The sequence below is a fragment of the Drosophila ananassae genome, chromosome 3R, assembly GCF_017639315.1.
Source record: "Drosophila ananassae strain 14024-0371.13 chromosome 3R, ASM1763931v2, whole genome shotgun sequence".
In the NCBI taxonomy this organism is placed as follows: Eukaryota; Metazoa; Arthropoda; class Insecta; order Diptera; family Drosophilidae; genus Drosophila; species Drosophila ananassae.
In genome coordinates this window covers 7519257-7538177 of record NC_057930.1, presented here as the reverse complement: position 1 = coordinate 7538177, position 18921 = coordinate 7519257, and the positions used below count along the sequence as shown (strand labels likewise).

Genomic DNA, 18921 nt, shown 5'->3' with positions numbered 1-18921 from the left:
CGTTTCTGGTATATAAAGAGGTAGCGCAACGGGCAGCACGTTTATTGTGTTTTTAGAGGCGCGAAGAGAACAGTGAATTTGGAAATTAAAATGGCTCGTACAAAGCAGACTGCTCGTAAATCGACTGGTGGCAAGGCGCCACGCAAACAACTGGCTACAAAGGCCGCACGGAAGAGTGCTCCAGCCACCGGAGGAGTAAAGAAGCCCCATCGCTATCGTCCCGGAACTGTGGCTCTCCGTGAAATCCGTCGCTACCAGAAGAGTACCGAGTTGTTGATCCGCAAGCTGCCATTCCAGCGGTTGGTGCGTGAAATAGCTCAGGACTTCAAGACAGATTTGCGCTTCCAGAGCTCGGCTGTGATGGCTTTGCAGGAAGCTAGCGAAGCCTATCTGGTTGGTCTGTTTGAAGATACCAATTTGTGCGCCATTCATGCCAAGCGCGTTACTATTATGCCCAAAGACATCCAGCTGGCTCGTCGTATCCGTGGAGAGCGCGCTTAAATTGAATAATTGTCAATTGGAAGCCCATATATTTAAAAAAAAATCGGTCCTTTTCAGGACCACAATGTTATTTTCAATGAGATTTGAGTACCTATTGATATATAACCCAAAAGAATTAGTTTTTAGATTTGGAAGGCAAAGAAAAATATATTTAATAAATGTATAGCAAAATATATATATGTTTTTATTTAGAGCACTCTTTACAGAATATTAATATTAGCATTTAGCTGTTTAAGTCATAAATTGGTAAATATATAAAGAAAAACTTAAAATATGTCAAACAAAAAAAATTAAAATTTTATAAGAAATGATATTATTTAATATACAAATTTCTATTATGCATTTTAAAATTAACTAAGAGTTTGTATTATATTAGAAGATTATTATTTATTAAGTGAAAACTAAAGTAAAGGTTATTTTTTGAAGGCTATTATAACTGGTAATTATAGTTCAATGTGAGACTTTCACTGGTATACATAGCCAAATATAAAAAATATGAATTACTTCCAGAATGTAAAATAGAGAAGATTTATTAGAAAAAACAAAACAATTTAAAATTATATTCTTTTAGAAAAACTATATTTTTTAGTACCAAAACAGTTTCTTTATGTCAAATGAAAGCGCACATTTTATCCAGGAAAGGGTCATTTTAAAAGCTATATTTAAGTATGAGTATTATATAAAAATATAATTATTATTTGCATAACTGGTAGTTGAAAGTTCAATTTATAACATTCATTTGTATATCAACAATAATACAATCATTTTATATTTTTAACGATGTTTTAATGTAAAATATTTAAGATATTAACGTAAACGTGCACTTTCGAGTACTCAATAAAAAGCAACCGATCTATATACGGCAATTGAAAAAAGTTTTTATTAAATTTTGAATATTTAAGAATAAAACGCAATTTAAAAAAATCAACATTATATCATTTTAAGAATGAAATAGTAAAAAATAATTACACCCTTCGAAAAAACATTTGTAACACAAATGAACTGTGCCAAATACATAGTCAAACTGCTCTCCTCCTCGATTCTCATCCGAGCAAGGGACTTTGGATGTGGGGTCGCGGGCTATTTTTTGCATAAAAAAAAGTTTATTTCTGTGAATAAAAATTTAAAAATGTCCGATTCAGCAGTAGCTACATCCGCGTCTCCTGTGGCAGCTCCACCTGCACCGGTTGAGAAGAAAGTAACAGCCAAAAAGGCAACGGGCTCCGCTGCCACAAAGGCGAAGAAGACCACTGCACCACCATCGCATCCGCCAACTCAACAAATGGTAGACGCTTCAATAAAGAATTTGAAGGAGCGTGGGGGCTCGTCCCTCCTAGCAATCAAGAAGTACATTACTGCCACGTACAAATGCGATGCTCAGAAGCTGGCTCCTTTCATCAAGAAGTACCTGAAGTCTGCCGTTGCCAACGGTAAGCTGATCCAGACGAAGGGAAAGGGTGCTTCTGGTTCGTTTAAACTGTCAGCTTCTGCCAAGAAGGAGCCCAAGCCAAAGCCTTCTTCTGTTGAGAAAAAAACTAAAACCAAGAAGGTATCCACCAAGAAGACCGGAGCCACCACTAAAAAGGCCGCCGGAGCTGCCGACAAGAAGCCCAAAACTAAAAAAGCCGTGGCTACTAAGAAGACCGCTGAAAAGAAAAAGACCGAGAAGGCCAAGGCAAAGGACGCTAAGAAATCTGGTAACGTTAAGGCAAAAGCAGTAGCATCAAAGGTGAAGCCATCATCAGCCAAACCAAAGGCAGCTAAAGCCCCAAAGGCTAAACCAGCTGCATCTGCTAAGCCCAAAAAGACTGTGAAGAAAGCCGCTGCTCCTGCTACCGCAAAGAAGCCAAAAGCTAAGACCACGGCAGCAAAAAAATAAATTGTAATAATGTGCATTAAAATTGCACATGTTTGCAATCGAAATTTTAGATTTCGAAATCTAAAATTAAATTAAACAAGCCCTTTTCAGGGCTACAAGATATGTTTTAAAGAGAAAGAAATTATCAATTTTTTTCAACTTGACTTTTTTGGAGAGTATCTTAAAAACAATACTGGATTCGAAATTGCAATAGAAAATTTGAAAATTTGGTTGCATGCCTATGCAATGTACGCCTGTACATAAAAAATATCAATTATTTAATGTAATATAGAAAAACGACGCCCAGCATCATTCTACTCGTTTGTTTATGAAGGTATAACTAATAATAATAAAAATAATAAAAGTCTACTATGGTAGGTAAGGTAAGGTTAAGATGTTTATTTATTTACTAATGTGTTTCTTAAAAAATGGTGTTTCTTTAAGAATTAATAAGAAATTATTTTATTGTCTTCTATTAAAAATTTGGTGTTCTTTGATAAAATGATGTTGTGGCCCTGAAAAGGGCCTTTTTGGATCATTCTGCCCAGCAAGCGAGCAATCTACTTGGAGCTTGTATACTTAGTGACAGCCTTGGTTCCTTCACTAACGGCATGCTTGGCCAACTCTCCAGGCAGGAGAAGACGAACAGCCGTTTGGATTTCCCGACTGGTGATGGTCGAGCGCTTGTTGTAATGAGCCAGACGCGAAGCCTCAGCAGCAATACGCTCAAAGATATCGTTTACGAAGCTGTTCATTATACTCATAGCTTTAGACGAAATTCCAGTGTCAGGGTGAACCTGCTTCAGAACCTTGTCCTCTTCCTCTTCCTCTTGCGCTTCTTCTTCTTATCATTCTTGGTTATATTTTTCTGAGCTTTGCCAGCCTTCTTGGCTGCCTTTCCACTGGTTTTCGGCGGCATAGTTACTTTCAAATTCACTTCACTTCACAATAATATTTGCGCCCAACAGCCGTTCGGCTTAGTACTTTTATTCGAGCAAGGTTTTCAGGTCTACTTTTAAAAAATTTCATCAGAAACGACCTACCCCCAACTGAAAGCAGGGATAAAGGCATAAGTATAAATTGGTGGTCCATAGTTCGCCACCATTATTCGTGTGTGAAGTGAATTATCGTTAATTAAAAAAAAATGTCTGGTCGTGGCAAGGGTGGAAAAGTGAAGGGAAAGGCAAAGTCCCGATCGAATCGTGCTGGTCTTCAGTTCCCCGTCGGACGTATTCACCGTCTGCTCCGCAAAGGCAACTATGCTGAACGCGTTGGTGCCGGCGCTCCTGTTTACCTGGCTGCCGTTATGGAATACCTGGCAGCTGAAGTTCTCGAGTTAGCTGGCAATGCTGCCCGTGATAACAAGAAGACTAGGATTATTCCCCGTCATCTCCAGTTGGCTATTCGCAATGACGAGGAGTTGAACAAGCTGCTCTCTGGTGTCACCATAGCTCAGGGTGGCGTGTTGCCCAACATCCAGGCTGTGCTTTTGCCCAAGAAGACCGAGAAGAAGGCCTAAACGCTTAATTACGGCCCTGAATACAGAATACTTGTACATAAACACATTTATAAACCCAAACGTCCTTTTCAGGACGACCACACTTTTTCAAAAGAATATAAATTTTCAACTACAAGATTAGCACTAGTTTACATTACAATAACAAAATGTATAAACAATATATTAACAAGAATAAAAGCGAAAACATTTTTGTCGCTATTATGAATGATTGAAATAAAATGAAAGAAAACCACGTTGAATGTAAATTTCACTTAAAATCATTCAAGAATTTTCAATAATATACATATAGAGCTTGTGTGAAGAGTGTGATTATTGTGTGTGCATATATGTAAAAACAAAAATGTAGTTTCTAGTAGTATACCGTTTATTTCGTTTCTAAATTAAGTAAAATTCTGCTTTCTGAATTATAATAAATTATATCTAGTTTCTAAGGCTACGATCGATCATTACGGTACTATTTCAAATTTTATTCTCTTTTTTTGTTCAAGAAATTGTGGTCCTGAAAAGGACCGATTGTATAGTTGAAGTACAGGCTGTACAAAAATAATTTTAACCGCCGAAGCCGTATAGAGTGCGTCCCTGTCTCTTCAGAGCATAAACAACATCCATGGCCGTCACTGTCTTCCTTTTGGCGTGTTCGGTGTAGGTGACGGCGTCACGAATAACGTTCTCCAAGAACACTTTCAGGACTCCACGAGTTTCCTCGTAGATAAGACCAGAGATGCGCTTCACACCGCCACGACGAGCCAAACGGCGAATAGCTGGCTTTGTAATACCCTGGATGTTATCACGCAAGACTTTGCGATGACGCTTGGCGCCACCTTTTCCCAAGCCCTTGCCACCTTTACCACGACCAGTCATTTTTCAATCTTTTTCTTTTTATATTAACACACTGCACGAAAGTCACTGAAGAACTAATTTTGTCAGATCGGTGCGCTGCTCTTTATACCGATTCAATGAGAATACGAAGAGTTCCGAGCGATATATTTTTCTCGCTCTTCCGAAACCCGATTGATCGAAATGGCATGTTGTTCTATCTCCCTCTTTTCAACCCTCGGCGTTTCTGGTATATAAAGAGGTAGCGCAACGGGCAGCACGTTTATTGTGTTTTTAGAGGCGCGAAGAGAACAGTGAATTTGGAAATTAAAATGGCTCGTACAAAGCAGACTGCTCGTAAATCGACTGGTGGCAAGGCGCCACGCAAACAACTGGCTACAAAGGCCGCACGGAAGAGTGCTCCAGCCACCGGAGGAGTAAAGAAGCCCCATCGCTATCGTCCCGGAACTGTGGCTCTCCGTGAAATCCGTCGCTACCAGAAGAGTACCGAGTTGTTGATCCGCAAGCTGCCATTCCAGCGGTTGGTGCGTGAAATAGCTCAGGACTTCAAGACAGATTTGCGCTTCCAGAGCTCGGCTGTGATGGCTTTGCAGGAAGCTAGCGAAGCCTATCTGGTTGGTCTGTTTGAAGATACCAATTTGTGCGCCATTCATGCCAAGCGCGTTACTATTATGCCCAAAGACATCCAGCTGGCTCGTCGTATCCGTGGAGAGCGCGCTTAAATTGAATAATTGTCAATTGGAAGCCCATATATTTAAAAAAAAATCGGTCCTTTTCAGGACCACAATGTTATTTTCAATGAGATTTGAGTACCTATTGATATATAACCCAAAAGAATTAGTTTTTAGATTTGGAAGGCAAAGAAAAATATATTTAATAAATGTATAGCAAAATATATATATGTTTTTATTTAGAGCACTCTTTACAGAATATTAATATTAGCATTTAGCTGTTTAAGTCATAAATTTGTAAATATATAAAGAAAAACTTAAAATATGTCAAACAAAAAAAATTAAAATTTTATAAGAAATGATATTATTTAATATACAAATTTCTATTATGCATTTTAAAATTAACTAAGAGTTTGTATTATATTAGAAGATTATTATTTATTAAGTGAAAACTAAAGTAAAGGTTATTTTTTGAAGGCTATTATAACTGGTAATTATAGTTCAATGTGAGACTTTCACTGGTATACATAGCCAAATATAAAAAATATGAATTACTTCCAGAATGTAAAATAGAGAAGATTTATTAGAAAAAACAAAACAATTTAAAATTATATTCTTTTAGAAAAACTATATTTTTTAGTACCAAAACAGTTTCTTTATGTCAAATGAAAGCGCACATTTTATCCAGGAAAGGGTCATTTTAAAAGCTATATTTAAGTATGAGTATTATATAAAAATATAATTATTATTTGCATAACTGGTAGTTGAAAGTTCAATTTATAACATTCATTTGTATATCAACAATAATACAATCATTTTATATTTTTAACGATGTTTTAATGTAAAATATTTAAGATATTAACGTAAACGTGCACTTTCGAGTACTCAATAAAAAGCAACCGATCTATATACGGCAATTGAAAAAAGTTTTTATTAAATTTTGAATATTTAAGAATAAAACGCAATTTAAAAAAATCAACATTATATCATTTTAAGAATGAAATAGTAAAAAATAATTACACCCTTCGAAAAAACATTTGTAACACAAATGAACTGTGCCAAATACATAGTCAAACTGCTCTCCTCCTCGATTCTCATCCGAGCAAGGGACTTTGGATGTGGGGTCGCGGGCTATTTTTTGCATAAAAAAAAGTTTATTTCTGTGAATAAAAATTTAAAAATGTCCGATTCAGCAGTAGCTACATCCGCGTCTCCTGTGGCAGCTCCACCTGCACCGGTTGAGAAGAAAGTAACAGCCAAAAAGGCAACGGGCTCCGCTGCCACAAAGGCGAAGAAGACCACTGCACCACCATCGCATCCGCCAACTCAACAAATGGTAGACGCTTCAATAAAGAATTTGAAGGAGCGTGGGGGCTCGTCCCTCCTAGCAATCAAGAAGTACATTACTGCCACGTACAAATGCGATGCTCAGAAGCTGGCTCCTTTCATCAAGAAGTACCTGAAGTCTGCCGTTGCCAACGGTAAGCTGATCCAGACGAAGGGAAAGGGTGCTTCTGGTTCGTTTAAACTGTCAGCTTCTGCCAAGAAGGAGCCCAAGCCAAAGCCTTCTTCTGTTGAGAAAAAAACTAAAACCAAGAAGGTATCCACCAAGAAGACCGGAGCCACCACTAAAAAGGCCGCCGGAGCTGCCGACAAGAAGCCCAAAACTAAAAAAGCCGTGGCTACTAAGAAGACCGCTGAAAAGAAAAAGACCGAGAAGGCCAAGGCAAAGGACGCTAAGAAATCTGGTAACGTTAAGGCAAAAGCAGTAGCATCAAAGGTGAAGCCATCATCAGCCAAACCAAAGGCAGCTAAAGCCCCAAAGGCTAAACCAGCTGCATCTGCTAAGCCCAAAAAGACTGTGAAGAAAGCCGCTGCTCCTGCTACCGCAAAGAAGCCAAAAGCTAAGACCACGGCAGCAAAAAAATAAATTGTAATAATGTGCATTAAAATTGCACATGTTTGCAATCGAAATTTTAGATTTCGAAATCTAAAATTAAATTAAACAAGCCCTTTTCAGGGCTACAAGATATGTTTTAAAGAGAAAGAAATTATCAATTTTTTTCAACTTGACTTTTTTGGAGAGTATCTTAAAAACAATACTGGATTCGAAATTGCAATAGAAAATTTGAAAATTTGGTTGCATGCCTATGCAATGTACGCCTGTACATAAAAAATATCAATTATTTAATGTAATATAGAAAAACGACGCCCAGCATCATTCTACTCGTTTGTTTATGAAGGTATAACTAATAATAATAAAAATAATAAAAGTCTACTATGGTAGGTAAGGTAAGGTTAAGATGTTTATTTATTTACTAATGTGTTTCTTAAAAAATGGTGTTTCTTTAAGAATTAATAAGAAATTATTTTATTGTCTTCTATTAAAAATTTGGTGTTCTTTGATAAAATGATGTTGTGGCCCTGAAAAGGGCCTTTTTGGATCATTCTGCCCAGCAAGCGAGCAATCTACTTGGAGCTTGTATACTTAGTGACAGCCTTGGTTCCTTCACTAACGGCATGCTTGGCCAACTCTCCAGGCAGGAGAAGACGAACAGCCGTTTGGATTTCCCGACTGGTGATGGTCGAGCGCTTGTTGTAATGAGCCAGACGCGAAGCCTCAGCAGCAATACGCTCAAAGATATCGTTTACGAAGCTGTTCATTATACTCATAGCTTTAGACGAAATTCCAGTGTCAGGGTGAACCTGCTTCAGAACCTTGTAGATGTAAATAGCATAGCTTTCCTTCCTCTTGCGCTTCTTCTTATCATTCTTGGTTATATTTTTCTGAGCTTTGCCAGCCTTCTTGGCTGCCTTTCCACTGGTTTTCGGCGGCATAGTTACTTTCAAATTCACTTCACTTCACAATAATATTTGCGCCCAACAGCCGTTCGGCTTAGTACTTTTATTCGAGCAAGGTTTTCAGGTCTACTTTTAAAAAATTTCATCAGAAACGACCTACCCCCAACTGAAAGCAGGGATAAAGGCATAAGTATAAATTGGTGGTCCATAGTTCGCCACCATTATTCGTGTGTGAAGTGAATTATCGTAAAGTAAAAAAAAATGTCTGGTCGTGGCAAGGGTGGAAAAGTGAAGGGAAAGGCAAAGTCCCGATCGAATCGTGCTGGTCTTCAGTTCCCCGTCGGACGTATTCACCGTCTGCTCCGCAAAGGCAACTATGCTGAACGCGTTGGTGCCGGCGCTCCTGTTTACCTGGCTGCCGTTATGGAATACCTGGCAGCTGAAGTTCTCGAGTTAGCTGGCAATGCTGCCCGTGATAACAAGAAGACTAGGATTATTCCCCGTCATCTCCAGTTGGCTATTCGCAATGGTCTCTGGTGTCACCATAGCTCAGGGTGGCGTGTTGCCCAACATCCAGGCTGTGCTTTTGCCCAAGAAGACCGAGAAGAAGGCCTAAACGCTTAATTACGGCCCTGAATACAGAATACTTGTACATAAACACATTTATAAACCCAAACGTCCTTTTCAGGACGACCACACTTTTTCAAAAGAATATAAATTTTCAACTACAAGATTAGCACTAGTTTACATTACAATAACAAAATGTATAAACAATATATTAACAAGAATAAAAGCGAAAACATTTTTGTCGCTATTATGAATGATTGAAATAAAATGAAAGAAAACCACGTTGAATGTAAATTTCACTTAAAATCATTCAAGAATTTTCAATAATATACATATAGAGCTTGTGTGAAGAGTGTGATTATTGTGTGTGCATATATGTAAAAACAAAAATGTAGTTTCTAGTAGTATACCGTTTATTTCGTTTCTAAATTAAGTAAAATTCTGCTTTCTGAATTATAATAAATTATATCTAGTTTCTAAGGCTACGATCGATCATTACGGTACTATTTCAAATTTTATTCTCTTTTTTTGTTCAAGAAATTGTGGTCCTGAAAAGGACCGATTGTATAGTTGAAGTACAGGCTGTACAAAAATAATTTTAACCGCCGAAGCCGTATAGAGTGCGTCCCTGTCTCTTCAGAGCATAAACAACATCCATGGCCGTCACTGTCTTCCTTTTGGCGTGTTCGGTGTAGGTGACGGCGTCACGAATAACGTTCTCCAAGAACACTTTCAGGACTCCACGAGTTTCCTCGTAGATAAGACCAGAGATGCGCTTCACACCGCCACGACGAGCCAAACGGCGAATAGCTGGCTTTGTAATACCCTGGATGTTATCACGCAAGACTTTGCGATGACGCTTGGCGCCACCTTTTCCCAAGCCCTTGCCACCTTTACCACGACCAGTCATTTTTCAATCTTTTTCTTTTTATATTAACACACTGCACGAAAGTCACTGAAGAACTAATTTTGTCAGATCGGTGCGCTGCTCTTTATACCGATTCAATGAGAATACGAAGAGTTCCGAGCGATATATTTTTCTCGCTCTTCCGAAACCCGATTGATCGAAATGGCATGTTGTTCTATCTCCCTCTTTTCAACCCTCGGCGTTTCTGGTATATAAAGAGGTAGCGCAACGGGCAGCACGTTTATTGTGTTTTTAGAGGCGCGAAGAGAACAGTGAATTTGGAAATTAAAATGGCTCGTACAAAGCAGACTGCTCGTAAATCGACTGGTGGCAAGGCGCCACGCAAACAACTGGCTACAAAGGCCGCACGGAAGAGTGCTCCAGCCACCGGAGGAGTAAAGAAGCCCCATCGCTATCGTCCCGGAACTGTGGCTCTCCGTGAAATCCGTCGCTACCAGAAGAGTACCGAGTTGTTGATCCGCAAGCTGCCATTCCAGCGGTTGGTGCGTGAAATAGCTCAGGACTTCAAGACAGATTTGCGCTTCCAGAGCTCGGCTGTGATGGCTTTGCAGGAAGCTAGCGAAGCCTATCTGGTTGGTCTGTTTGAAGATACCAATTTGTGCGCCATTCATGCCAAGCGCGTTACTATTATGCCCAAAGACATCCAGCTGGCTCGTCGTATCCGTGGAGAGCGCGCTTAAATTGAATAATTGTCAATTGGAAGCCCATATATTTAAAAAAAAATCGGTCCTTTTCAGGACCACAATGTTATTTTCAATGAGATTTGAGTACCTATTGATATATAACCCAAAAGAATTAGTTTTTAGATTTGGAAGGCAAAGAAAAATATATTTAATAAATGTATAGCAAAATATATATATGTTTTTATTTAGAGCACTCTTTACAGAATATTAATATTAGCATTTAGCTGTTTAAGTCATAAATTGGTAAATATATAAAGAAAAACTTAAAATATGTCAAACAAAAAAAATTAAAATTTTATAAGAAATGATATTATTTAATATACAAATTTCTATTATGCATTTTAAAATTAACTAAGAGTTTGTATTATATTAGAAGATTATTATTTATTAAGTGAAAACTAAAGTAAAGGTTATTTTTTGAAGGCTATTATAACTGGTAATTATAGTTCAATGTGAGACTTTCACTGGTATACATAGCCAAATATAAAAAATATGAATTACTTCCAGAATGTAAAATAGAGAAGATTTATTAGAAAAAACAAAACAATTTAAAATTATATTCTTTTAGAAAAACTATATTTTTTAGTACCAAAACAGTTTCTTTATGTCAAATGAAAGCGCACATTTTATCCAGGAAAGGGTCATTTTAAAAGCTATATTTAAGTATGAGTATTATATAAAAATATAATTATTATTTGCATAACTGGTAGTTGAAAGTTCAATTTATAACATTCATTTGTATATCAACAATAATACAATCATTTTATATTTTTAACGATGTTTTAATGTAAAATATTTAAGATATTAACGTAAACGTGCACTTTCGAGTACTCAATAAAAAGCAACCGATCTATATACGGCAATTGAAAAAAGTTTTTATTAAATTTTGAATATTTAAGAATAAAACGCAATTTAAAAAAATCAACATTATATCATTTTAAGAATGAAATAGTAAAAAATAATTACACCCTTCGAAAAAACATTTGTAACACAAATGAACTGTGCCAAATACATAGTCAAACTGCTCTCCTCCTCGATTCTCATCCGAGCAAGGGACTTTGGATGTGGGGTCGCGGGCTATTTTTTGCATAAAAAAAAGTTTATTTCTGTGAATAAAAATTTAAAAATGTCCGATTCAGCAGTAGCTACATCCGCGTCTCCTGTGGCAGCTCCACCTGCACCGGTTGAGAAGAAAGTAACAGCCAAAAAGGCAACGGGCTCCGCTGCCACAAAGGCGAAGAAGACCACTGCACCACCATCGCATCCGCCAACTCAACAAATGGTAGACGCTTCAATAAAGAATTTGAAGGAGCGTGGGGGCTCGTCCCTCCTAGCAATCAAGAAGTACATTACTGCCACGTACAAATGCGATGCTCAGAAGCTGGCTCCTTTCATCAAGAAGTACCTGAAGTCTGCCGTTGCCAACGGTAAGCTGATCCAGACGAAGGGAAAGGGTGCTTCTGGTTCGTTTAAACTGTCAGCTTCTGCCAAGAAGGAGCCCAAGCCAAAGCCTTCTTCTGTTGAGAAAAAAACTAAAACCAAGAAGGTATCCACCAAGAAGACCGGAGCCACCACTAAAAAGGCCGCCGGAGCTGCCGACAAGAAGCCCAAAACTAAAAAAGCCGTGGCTACTAAGAAGACCGCTGAAAAGAAAAAGACCGAGAAGGCCAAGGCAAAGGACGCTAAGAAATCTGGTAACGTTAAGGCAAAAGCAGTAGCATCAAAGGTGAAGCCATCATCAGCCAAACCAAAGGCAGCTAAAGCCCCAAAGGCTAAACCAGCTGCATCTGCTAAGCCCAAAAAGACTGTGAAGAAAGCCGCTGCTCCTGCTACCGCAAAGAAGCCAAAAGCTAAGACCACGGCAGCAAAAAAATAAATTGTAATAATGTGCATTAAAATTGCACATGTTTGCAATCGAAATTTTAGATTTCGAAATCTAAAATTAAATTAAACAAGCCCTTTTCAGGGCTACAAGATATGTTTTAAAGAGAAAGAAATTATCAATTTTTTTCAACTTGACTTTTTTGGAGAGTATCTTAAAAACAATACTGGATTCGAAATTGCAATAGAAAATTTGAAAATTTGGTTGCATGCCTATGCAATGTACGCCTGTACATAAAAAATATCAATTATTTAATGTAATATAGAAAAACGACGCCCAGCATCATTCTACTCGTTTGTTTATGAAGGTATAACTAATAATAATAAAAATAATAAAAGTCTACTATGGTAGGTAAGGTAAGGTTAAGATGTTTATTTATTTACTAATGTGTTTCTTAAAAAATGGTGTTTCTTTAAGAATTAATAAGAAATTATTTTATTGTCTTCTATTAAAAATTTGGTGTTCTTTGATAAAATGATGTTGTGGCCCTGAAAAGGGCCTTTTTGGATCATTCTGCCCAGCAAGCGAGCAATCTACTTGGAGCTTGTATACTTAGTGACAGCCTTGGTTCCTTCACTAACGGCATGCTTGGCCAACTCTCCAGGCAGGAGAAGACGAACAGCCGTTTGGATTTCCCGACTGGTGATGGTCGAGCGCTTGTTGTAATGAGCCAGACGCGAAGCCTCAGCAGCAATACGCTCAAAGATATCGTTTACGAAGCTGTTCATTATACTCATAGCTTTAGACGAAATTCCAGTGTCAGGGTGAACCTGCTTCAGAACCTTGTAGATGTAAATAGCATAGCTTTCCTTCCTCTTGCGCTTCTTCTTCTTATCATTCTTGGTTATATTTTTCTGAGCTTTGCCAGCCTTCTTGGCTGCCTTTCCACTGGTTTTCGGCGGCATAGTTACTTTCAAATTCACTTCACTTCACAATAATATTTGCGCCCAACAGCCGTTCGGCTTAGTACTTTTATTCGAGCAAGGTTTTCAGGTCTACTTTTAAAAAATTTCATCAGAAACGACCTACCCCCAACTGAAAGCAGGGATAAAGGCATAAGTATAAATTGGTGGTCCATAGTTCGCCACCATTATTCGTGTGTGAAGTGAATTATCGTAAAGTAAAAAAAAATGTCTGGTCGTGGCAAGGGTGGAAAAGTGAAGGGAAAGGCAAAGTCCCGATCGAATCGTGCTGGTCTTCAGTTCCCCGTCGGACGTATTCACCGTCTGCTCCGCAAAGGCAACTATGCTGAACGCGTTGGTGCCGGCGCTCCTGTTTACCTGGCTGCCGTTATGGAATACCTGGCAGCTGAAGTTCTCGAGTTAGCTGGCAATGCTGCCCGTGATAACAAGAAGACTAGGATTATTCCCCGTCATCTCCAGTTGGCTATTCGCAATGACGAGGAGTTGAACAAGCTGCTCTCTGGTGTCACCATAGCTCAGGGTGGCGTGTTGCCCAACATCCAGGCTGTGCTTTTGCCCAAGAAGACCGAGAAGAAGGCCTAAACGCTTAATTACGGCCCTGAATACAGAATACTTGTACATAAACACATTTATAAACCCAAACGTCCTTTTCAGGACGACCACACTTTTTCAAAAGAATATAAATTTTCAACTACAAGATTAGCACTAGTTTACATTACAATAACAAAATGTATAAACAATATATTAACAAGAATAAAAGCGAAAACATTTTTGTCGCTATTATGAATGATTGAAATAAAATGAAAGAAAACCACGTTGAATGTAAATTTCACTTAAAATCATTCAAGAATTTTCAATAATATACATATAGAGCTTGTGTGAAGAGTGTGATTATTGTGTGTGCATATATGTAAAAACAAAAATGTAGTTTCTAGTAGTATACCGTTTATTTCGTTTCTAAATTAAGTAAAATTCTGCTTTCTGAATTATAATAAATTATATCTAGTTTCTAAGGCTACGATCGATCATTACGGTACTATTTCAAATTTTATTCTCTTTTTTTGTTCAAGAAATTGTGGTCCTGAAAAGGACCGATTGTATAGTTGAAGTACAGGCTGTACAAAAATAATTTTAACCGCCGAAGCCGTATAGAGTGCGTCCCTGTCTCTTCAGAGCATAAACAACATCCATGGCCGTCACTGTCTTCCTTTTGGCGTGTTCGGTGTAGGTGACGGCGTCACGAATAACGTTCTCCAAGAACACTTTCAGGACTCCACGAGTTTCCTCGTAGATAAGACCAGAGATGCGCTTCACACCGCCACGACGAGCCAAACGGCGAATAGCTGGCTTTGTAATACCCTGGATGTTATCACGCAAGACTTTGCGATGACGCTTGGCGCCACCTTTTCCCAAGCCCTTGCCACCTTTACCACGACCAGTCATTTTTCAATCTTTTTCTTTTTATATTAACACACTGCACGAAAGTCACTGAAGAACTAATTTTGTCAGATCGGTGCGCTGCTCTTTATACCGATTCAATGAGAATACGAAGAGTTCCGAGCGATATATTTTTCTCGCTCTTCCGAAACCCGATTGATCGAAATGGCATGTTGTTCTATCTCCCTCTTTTCAACCCTCGGCGTTTCTGGTATATAAAGAGGTAGCGCAACGGGCAGCACGTTTATTGTGTTTTTAGAGGCGCGAAGAGAACAGTGAATTTGGAAATTAAAATGGCTCGTACAAAGCAGACTGCTCGTAAATCGACTGGTGGCAAGGCGCCACGCAAACAACTGGCTACAAAGGCCGCACGGAAGAGTGCTCCAGCCACCGGAGGAGTAAAGAAGCCCCATCGCTATCGTCCCGGAACTGTGGCTCTCCGTGAAATCCGTCGCTACCAGAAGAGTACCGAGTTGTTGATCCGCAAGCTGCCATTCCAGCGGTTGGTGCGTGAAATAGCTCAGGACTTCAAGACAGATTTGCGCTTCCAGAGCTCGGCTGTGATGGCTTTGCAGGAAGCTAGCGAAGCCTATCTGGTTGGTCTGTTTGAAGATACCAATTTGTGCGCCATTCATGCCAAGCGCGTTACTATTATGCCCAAAGACATCCAGCTGGCTCGTCGTATCCGTGGAGAGCGCGCTTAAATTGAATAATTGTCAATTGGAAGCCCATATATTTAAAAAAAAATCGGTCCTTTTCAGGACCACAATGTTATTTTCAATGAGATTTGAGTACCTATTGATATATAACCCAAAAGAATTAGTTTTTAGATTTGGAAGGCAAAGAAAAATATATTTAATAAATGTATAGCAAAATATATATATGTTTTTATTTAGAGCACTCTTTACAGAATATTAATATTAGCATTTAGCTGTTTAAGTCATAAATTTGTAAATATATAAAGAAAAACTTAAAATATGTCAAACAAAAAAAATTAAAATTTTATAAGAAATGATATTATTTAATATACAAATTTCTATTATGCATTTTAAAATTAACTAAGAGTTTGTATTATATTAGAAGATTATTATTTATTAAGTGAAAACTAAAGTAAAGGTTATTTTTTGAAGGCTATTATAACTGGTAATTATAGTTCAATGTGAGACTTTCACTGGTATACATAGCCAAATATAAAAAATATGAATTACTTCCAGAATGTAAAATAGAGAAGATTTATTAGAAAAAACAAAACAATTTAAAATTATATTCTTTTAGAAAAACTATATTTTTTAGTACCAAAACAGTTTCTTTATGTCAAATGAAAGCGCACATTTTATCCAGGAAAGGGTCATTTTAAAAGCTATATTTAAGTATGAGTATTATATAAAAATATAATTATTATTTGCATAACTGGTAGTTGAAAGTTCAATTTATAACATTCATTTGTATATCAACAATAATACAATCATTTTATATTTTTAACGATGTTTTAATGTAAAATATTTAAGATATTAACGTAAACGTGCACTTTCGAGTACTCAATAAAAAGCAACTGATCTATATACGGCAATTGAAAAAAGTTTTTATTAAATTTTGAATATTTAAGAATAAAACGCAATTTAAAAAAATCAACATTATATCATTTTAAGAATGAAATAGTAAAAAATAATTACACCCTTCGAAAAAACATTTGTAACACAAATGAACTGTGCCAAACACGTAGTCAAACTGCTCTCCTCCTCGATTCTCATCCGAGCAAGGGACTTTGGATGTGGGGTCGCGGGCTATTTTTTGCATAAAAAAAAGTTTATTTCTGTGAATAAAAATTTAAAAATGTCCGATTCAGCAGTAGCTACATCCGCGTCTCCTGTGGCAGCTCCACCTGCACCGGTTGAGAAGAAAGTAACAGCCAAAAAGGCAACGGGCTCCGCTGCCACAAAGGCGAAGAAGACCACTGCACTACCATCGCATCCGCCAACTCAACAAATGGTAGACGCTTCAATAAAGAATTTGAAGGAGCGTGGGGGCTCGTCCCTCCTAGCAATCAAGAAGTACATTACTGCCACGTACAAATGCGATGCTCAGAAGCTGGCTCCTTTCATCAAGAAGTACCTGAAGTCTGCCGTTGCCAACGGTAAGCTGATCCAGACGAAGGGAAAGGGTGCTTCTGGTTCGTTTAAACTGTCAGCTTCTGCCAAGAAGGAGCCCAAGCCAAAGCCTTCTTCTGTTGAGAAAAAAACTAAAACCAAGAAGGTATCCACCAAGAAGACCGGAGCCACCACTAAAAAGGCCGCCGGAGCTGCCGACAAGAAGCCCAAAACTAAAAAAGCCGTGGCTACTAAGAAGACCGCTGAAAAGAAAAAGACCGAGAAGGCCAAGGCAAAGGACGCTAAGAAATCTGGTAACGTTAAGGCAAAAGCAGTAGCATCAAAGGTGAAGCCATCATCAGCCAAACCAAAGGCAGCTAAAGCCCCAAAGGCTAAACCAGCTGCATCTGCTAAGCCCAAAAAGACTGTGAAGAAAGCCGCTGCTCCTGCTACCGCAAAGAAGCCAAAAGCTAAGACCACGGCAGCAAAAAAATAAATTGTAATAATGTGCATTAAAATTGCACATGTTTGCAATCGAAATTTTAGATTTCGAAATCTAAAATTAAATTAAACAAGCCCTTTTCAGGGCTACAAGATATGTTTTAAAGAGAAAGAAATTATCAATTTTTTTCAACTTGACTTTTTAGGAGAGTATCTTAAAAACAATACTGGATTCGAAATTGCAATAGAAAATTTGAAAATTTGGTTGCATGCCTATGCAATGTACGCCTGTACATAAAAAATATCAATTATTTAATGTAATATAGAAAAACGACGCCCAGCATCATTCTACTCGTTTGTTTATGAAGGTATAACTAATAATAATAAAAATAATAAAAGTCTACTATGGTAGGTAAGGTAAGGTTAAGATGTTTATTTATTTACTAATGTGTTTCTTAAAAAATGGTGTTTCTTTAAGAATTAATAAGAAATTATTTTATTGTCTTCTATTAAAAATTTGGTGTTCTTTGATAAAATGATGTTGTGGCCCTGAAAAGGGCCTTTTTGGATCATTCTGCCCAGCAAGCGAGCAATCTACTTGGAGCTTGTATACTTAGTGACAGCCTTGGTTCCTTCACTAACGGCATGCTTGGCCAACTCTCCAGGCAGGAGAAGACGAACAGCCGTTTGGATTTCCCGACTGGTGATGGTCGAGCGCTTGTTGTAATGAGCCAGACGCGAAGCCTCAGCAGCAATACGCTCAAAGATATCGTTTACGAAGCTGTTCATTATACTCATAGCTTTAGACGAAATTCCAGTGTCAGGGTGAACCTGCTTCAGAACCTTGTAGATGTAAATAGCATAGCTTTCCTTCCTCTTGCGCTTCTTCTTCTTATCATTCTTGGTTATATTTTTCTGAGCTTTGCCAGCCTTCTTGGCTGCCTTTCCACTGGTTTTCGGCGGCATAGTTACTTTCAAATTCACTTCACTTCACAATAATATTTGCGCCCAACAGCCGTTCGGCTTAGTACTTTTATTCGAGCAAGGTTTTCAGGTCTACTTTTAAAAAATTTCATCAGAAACGACCTACCCCCAACTGAAAGCAGGGATAAAGGCATAAGTATAAATTGGTGGTCCATAGTTCGCCACCATTATTCGTGTGTGAAGTGAATTATCGTAAAGTAAAAAAAAATGTCTGGTCGTGGCAAGGGTGGAAAAGTGAAGGGAAAGGCAAAGTCCCGATCGAATCGTGCTGGTCTTCAGTTCCCCGTCGGACGTATTCACCGTCTGCTCCGCAAAGGCAACTATGCTGAACGCGTTGGTGCCGGCGCTCCTGTTTACCTGGCTGCCGTTATGGAATACCTGGCAGCTGAAGTTCTCGAGTTAGCTGGCAATGCTGCCCGTGATAACAAGAAGACTAGGATTATTCCCCGTCATCTCCAGTTGGCTATTCGCAATGACGAGGAGTTGAACAAGCTGCTCTCTGGTGTCACCATAGCTCAGGGTGGCGTGTTGCCCAACATCCAGGCTGTGCTTTTGCCCAAGAAGACCGAGAAGAAGGCCTAAACGCTTAATTACGGCCCTGAATACAGAATACTTGTACATAAACACATTTATAAACCCAAACGTCCTTTTCAGGACGACCACACTTTTTCAAAAGAATATAAATTTTCAACTACAAGATTAGCACTAGTTTACATTACAATAACAAAATGTATAAACAATATATTAACAAGAATAAAAGCGAAAACATTTTTGTCGCTATTATGAATGATTGAAATAAAA

General features: G+C 38.2%; 16 protein-coding genes and 1 pseudogene across 16 annotated transcripts; 11 read left to right on the top strand and 6 right to left on the bottom strand.

Annotated features, from left to right (window-relative positions):
• Nucleotides 1–25: 25 nt before the first annotated feature.
• Nucleotides 26–7082, top strand: LOC116655980. Its single transcript, XM_044716196.1, has 4 exons — nucleotides 26–499; nucleotides 1644–2198; nucleotides 3613–3842; nucleotides 4961–7082. The coding sequence occupies exons 1-4, from the start codon at nucleotides 91–93 to the stop codon at nucleotides 5435–5437; spliced, it is 1671 nt and encodes a 556-aa protein (XP_044572131.1). The 5' UTR covers nucleotides 26–90; the 3' UTR covers nucleotides 5438–7082.
• On the top strand, nucleotides 1554–2469 carry LOC123257467 (histone H1-like). Its single transcript, XM_044716651.1, has one exon. The coding sequence runs from the start codon at nucleotides 1631–1633 to the stop codon at nucleotides 2378–2380; it is 750 nt and encodes a 249-aa protein (XP_044572586.1). The 5' UTR covers nucleotides 1554–1630; the 3' UTR covers nucleotides 2381–2469.
• LOC123257483 lies at nucleotides 2874–3346 on the bottom strand (annotated as a pseudogene).
• Nucleotides 3475–3949, top strand: LOC123257476 (histone H2A). Its single transcript, XM_044716662.1, has one exon. It carries the CDS (start codon nucleotides 3504–3506, stop codon nucleotides 3876–3878), a length of 375 nt encoding a protein of 124 aa, XP_044572597.1. The 5' UTR covers nucleotides 3475–3503; the 3' UTR covers nucleotides 3879–3949.
• Nucleotides 4376–4810, bottom strand: LOC123257484 (histone H4). Its single transcript, XM_044716670.1, has one exon. It carries the CDS (start codon nucleotides 4737–4739, stop codon nucleotides 4428–4430), a length of 312 nt encoding a protein of 103 aa, XP_044572605.1. The 5' UTR covers nucleotides 4740–4810; the 3' UTR covers nucleotides 4376–4427.
• Nucleotides 6567–7405, top strand: LOC123257465 (histone H1-like). The gene has a single exon (XM_044716649.1). It carries the CDS (start codon nucleotides 6567–6569, stop codon nucleotides 7314–7316), a length of 750 nt encoding a protein of 249 aa, XP_044572584.1. The 3' UTR covers nucleotides 7317–7405.
• Nucleotides 7406–7809: 404 nt separating this feature from the next.
• LOC123257482 (histone H2B-like) lies at nucleotides 7810–8296 on the bottom strand. Its single transcript, XM_044716669.1, has one exon. It carries the CDS (start codon nucleotides 8222–8224, stop codon nucleotides 7856–7858), a length of 369 nt encoding a protein of 122 aa, XP_044572604.1. The 5' UTR covers nucleotides 8225–8296; the 3' UTR covers nucleotides 7810–7855.
• Nucleotides 8297–8374: 78 nt separating this feature from the next.
• Nucleotides 8375–8812, top strand: LOC123257377 (histone H2A-beta, sperm-like). Its single transcript, XM_044716195.1, has one exon. It carries the CDS (start codon nucleotides 8450–8452, stop codon nucleotides 8810–8812), a length of 363 nt encoding a protein of 120 aa, XP_044572130.1. The 5' UTR covers nucleotides 8375–8449.
• Nucleotides 8813–9301: 489 nt separating this feature from the next.
• LOC6502040 lies at nucleotides 9302–14686 on the bottom strand. The gene is made up of 3 exons (XM_044716194.1): nucleotides 14304–14686; nucleotides 12830–13136; nucleotides 9302–9668 (listed from the first exon to the last, which is right to left on the bottom strand). The coding sequence occupies exons 1-3, from the start codon at nucleotides 14612–14614 to the stop codon at nucleotides 9354–9356; spliced, it is 933 nt and encodes a 310-aa protein (XP_044572129.1). The 5' UTR covers nucleotides 14615–14686; the 3' UTR covers nucleotides 9302–9353.
• Nucleotides 9664–12008, top strand: LOC123257471 (histone H3). The gene has a single exon (XM_044716655.1). The coding sequence runs from the start codon at nucleotides 9953–9955 to the stop codon at nucleotides 10361–10363; it is 411 nt and encodes a 136-aa protein (XP_044572590.1). The 5' UTR covers nucleotides 9664–9952; the 3' UTR covers nucleotides 10364–12008.
• On the top strand, nucleotides 11493–12331 carry LOC123257466 (histone H1-like). The gene has a single exon (XM_044716650.1). The coding sequence runs from the start codon at nucleotides 11493–11495 to the stop codon at nucleotides 12240–12242; it is 750 nt and encodes a 249-aa protein (XP_044572585.1). The 3' UTR covers nucleotides 12243–12331.
• LOC123257480 (histone H2B) lies at nucleotides 12736–13224 on the bottom strand. The gene has a single exon (XM_044716667.1). The coding sequence runs from the start codon at nucleotides 13151–13153 to the stop codon at nucleotides 12782–12784; it is 372 nt and encodes a 123-aa protein (XP_044572602.1). The 5' UTR covers nucleotides 13154–13224; the 3' UTR covers nucleotides 12736–12781.
• On the top strand, nucleotides 13305–13824 carry LOC6493885 (histone H2A). Its single transcript, XM_044716660.1, has one exon. The coding sequence runs from the start codon at nucleotides 13379–13381 to the stop codon at nucleotides 13751–13753; it is 375 nt and encodes a 124-aa protein (XP_044572595.1). The 5' UTR covers nucleotides 13305–13378; the 3' UTR covers nucleotides 13754–13824.
• A 129-nt stretch (nucleotides 14687–14815) lies between the features above and the next one.
• On the top strand, nucleotides 14816–15339 carry LOC26515026 (histone H3). Its single transcript, XM_014903511.3, has one exon. The coding sequence runs from the start codon at nucleotides 14902–14904 to the stop codon at nucleotides 15310–15312; it is 411 nt and encodes a 136-aa protein (XP_014758997.2). The 5' UTR covers nucleotides 14816–14901; the 3' UTR covers nucleotides 15313–15339.
• A 1025-nt stretch (nucleotides 15340–16364) lies between these two features.
• On the top strand, nucleotides 16365–17280 carry LOC26514479 (histone H1). The gene has a single exon (XM_014903442.3). The coding sequence runs from the start codon at nucleotides 16442–16444 to the stop codon at nucleotides 17189–17191; it is 750 nt and encodes a 249-aa protein (XP_014758928.3). The 5' UTR covers nucleotides 16365–16441; the 3' UTR covers nucleotides 17192–17280.
• Nucleotides 17281–17684: 404 nt separating this feature from the next.
• Nucleotides 17685–18173, bottom strand: LOC6503247 (histone H2B). The gene has a single exon (XM_001967855.4). It carries the CDS (start codon nucleotides 18100–18102, stop codon nucleotides 17731–17733), a length of 372 nt encoding a protein of 123 aa, XP_001967891.1. The 5' UTR covers nucleotides 18103–18173; the 3' UTR covers nucleotides 17685–17730.
• An 80-nt stretch (nucleotides 18174–18253) lies between these two features.
• LOC6504195 (histone H2A) lies at nucleotides 18254–18773 on the top strand. The gene has a single exon (XM_001967880.4). It carries the CDS (start codon nucleotides 18328–18330, stop codon nucleotides 18700–18702), a length of 375 nt encoding a protein of 124 aa, XP_001967916.1. The 5' UTR covers nucleotides 18254–18327; the 3' UTR covers nucleotides 18703–18773.
• Nucleotides 18774–18921: the final 148 nt, after the last annotated feature.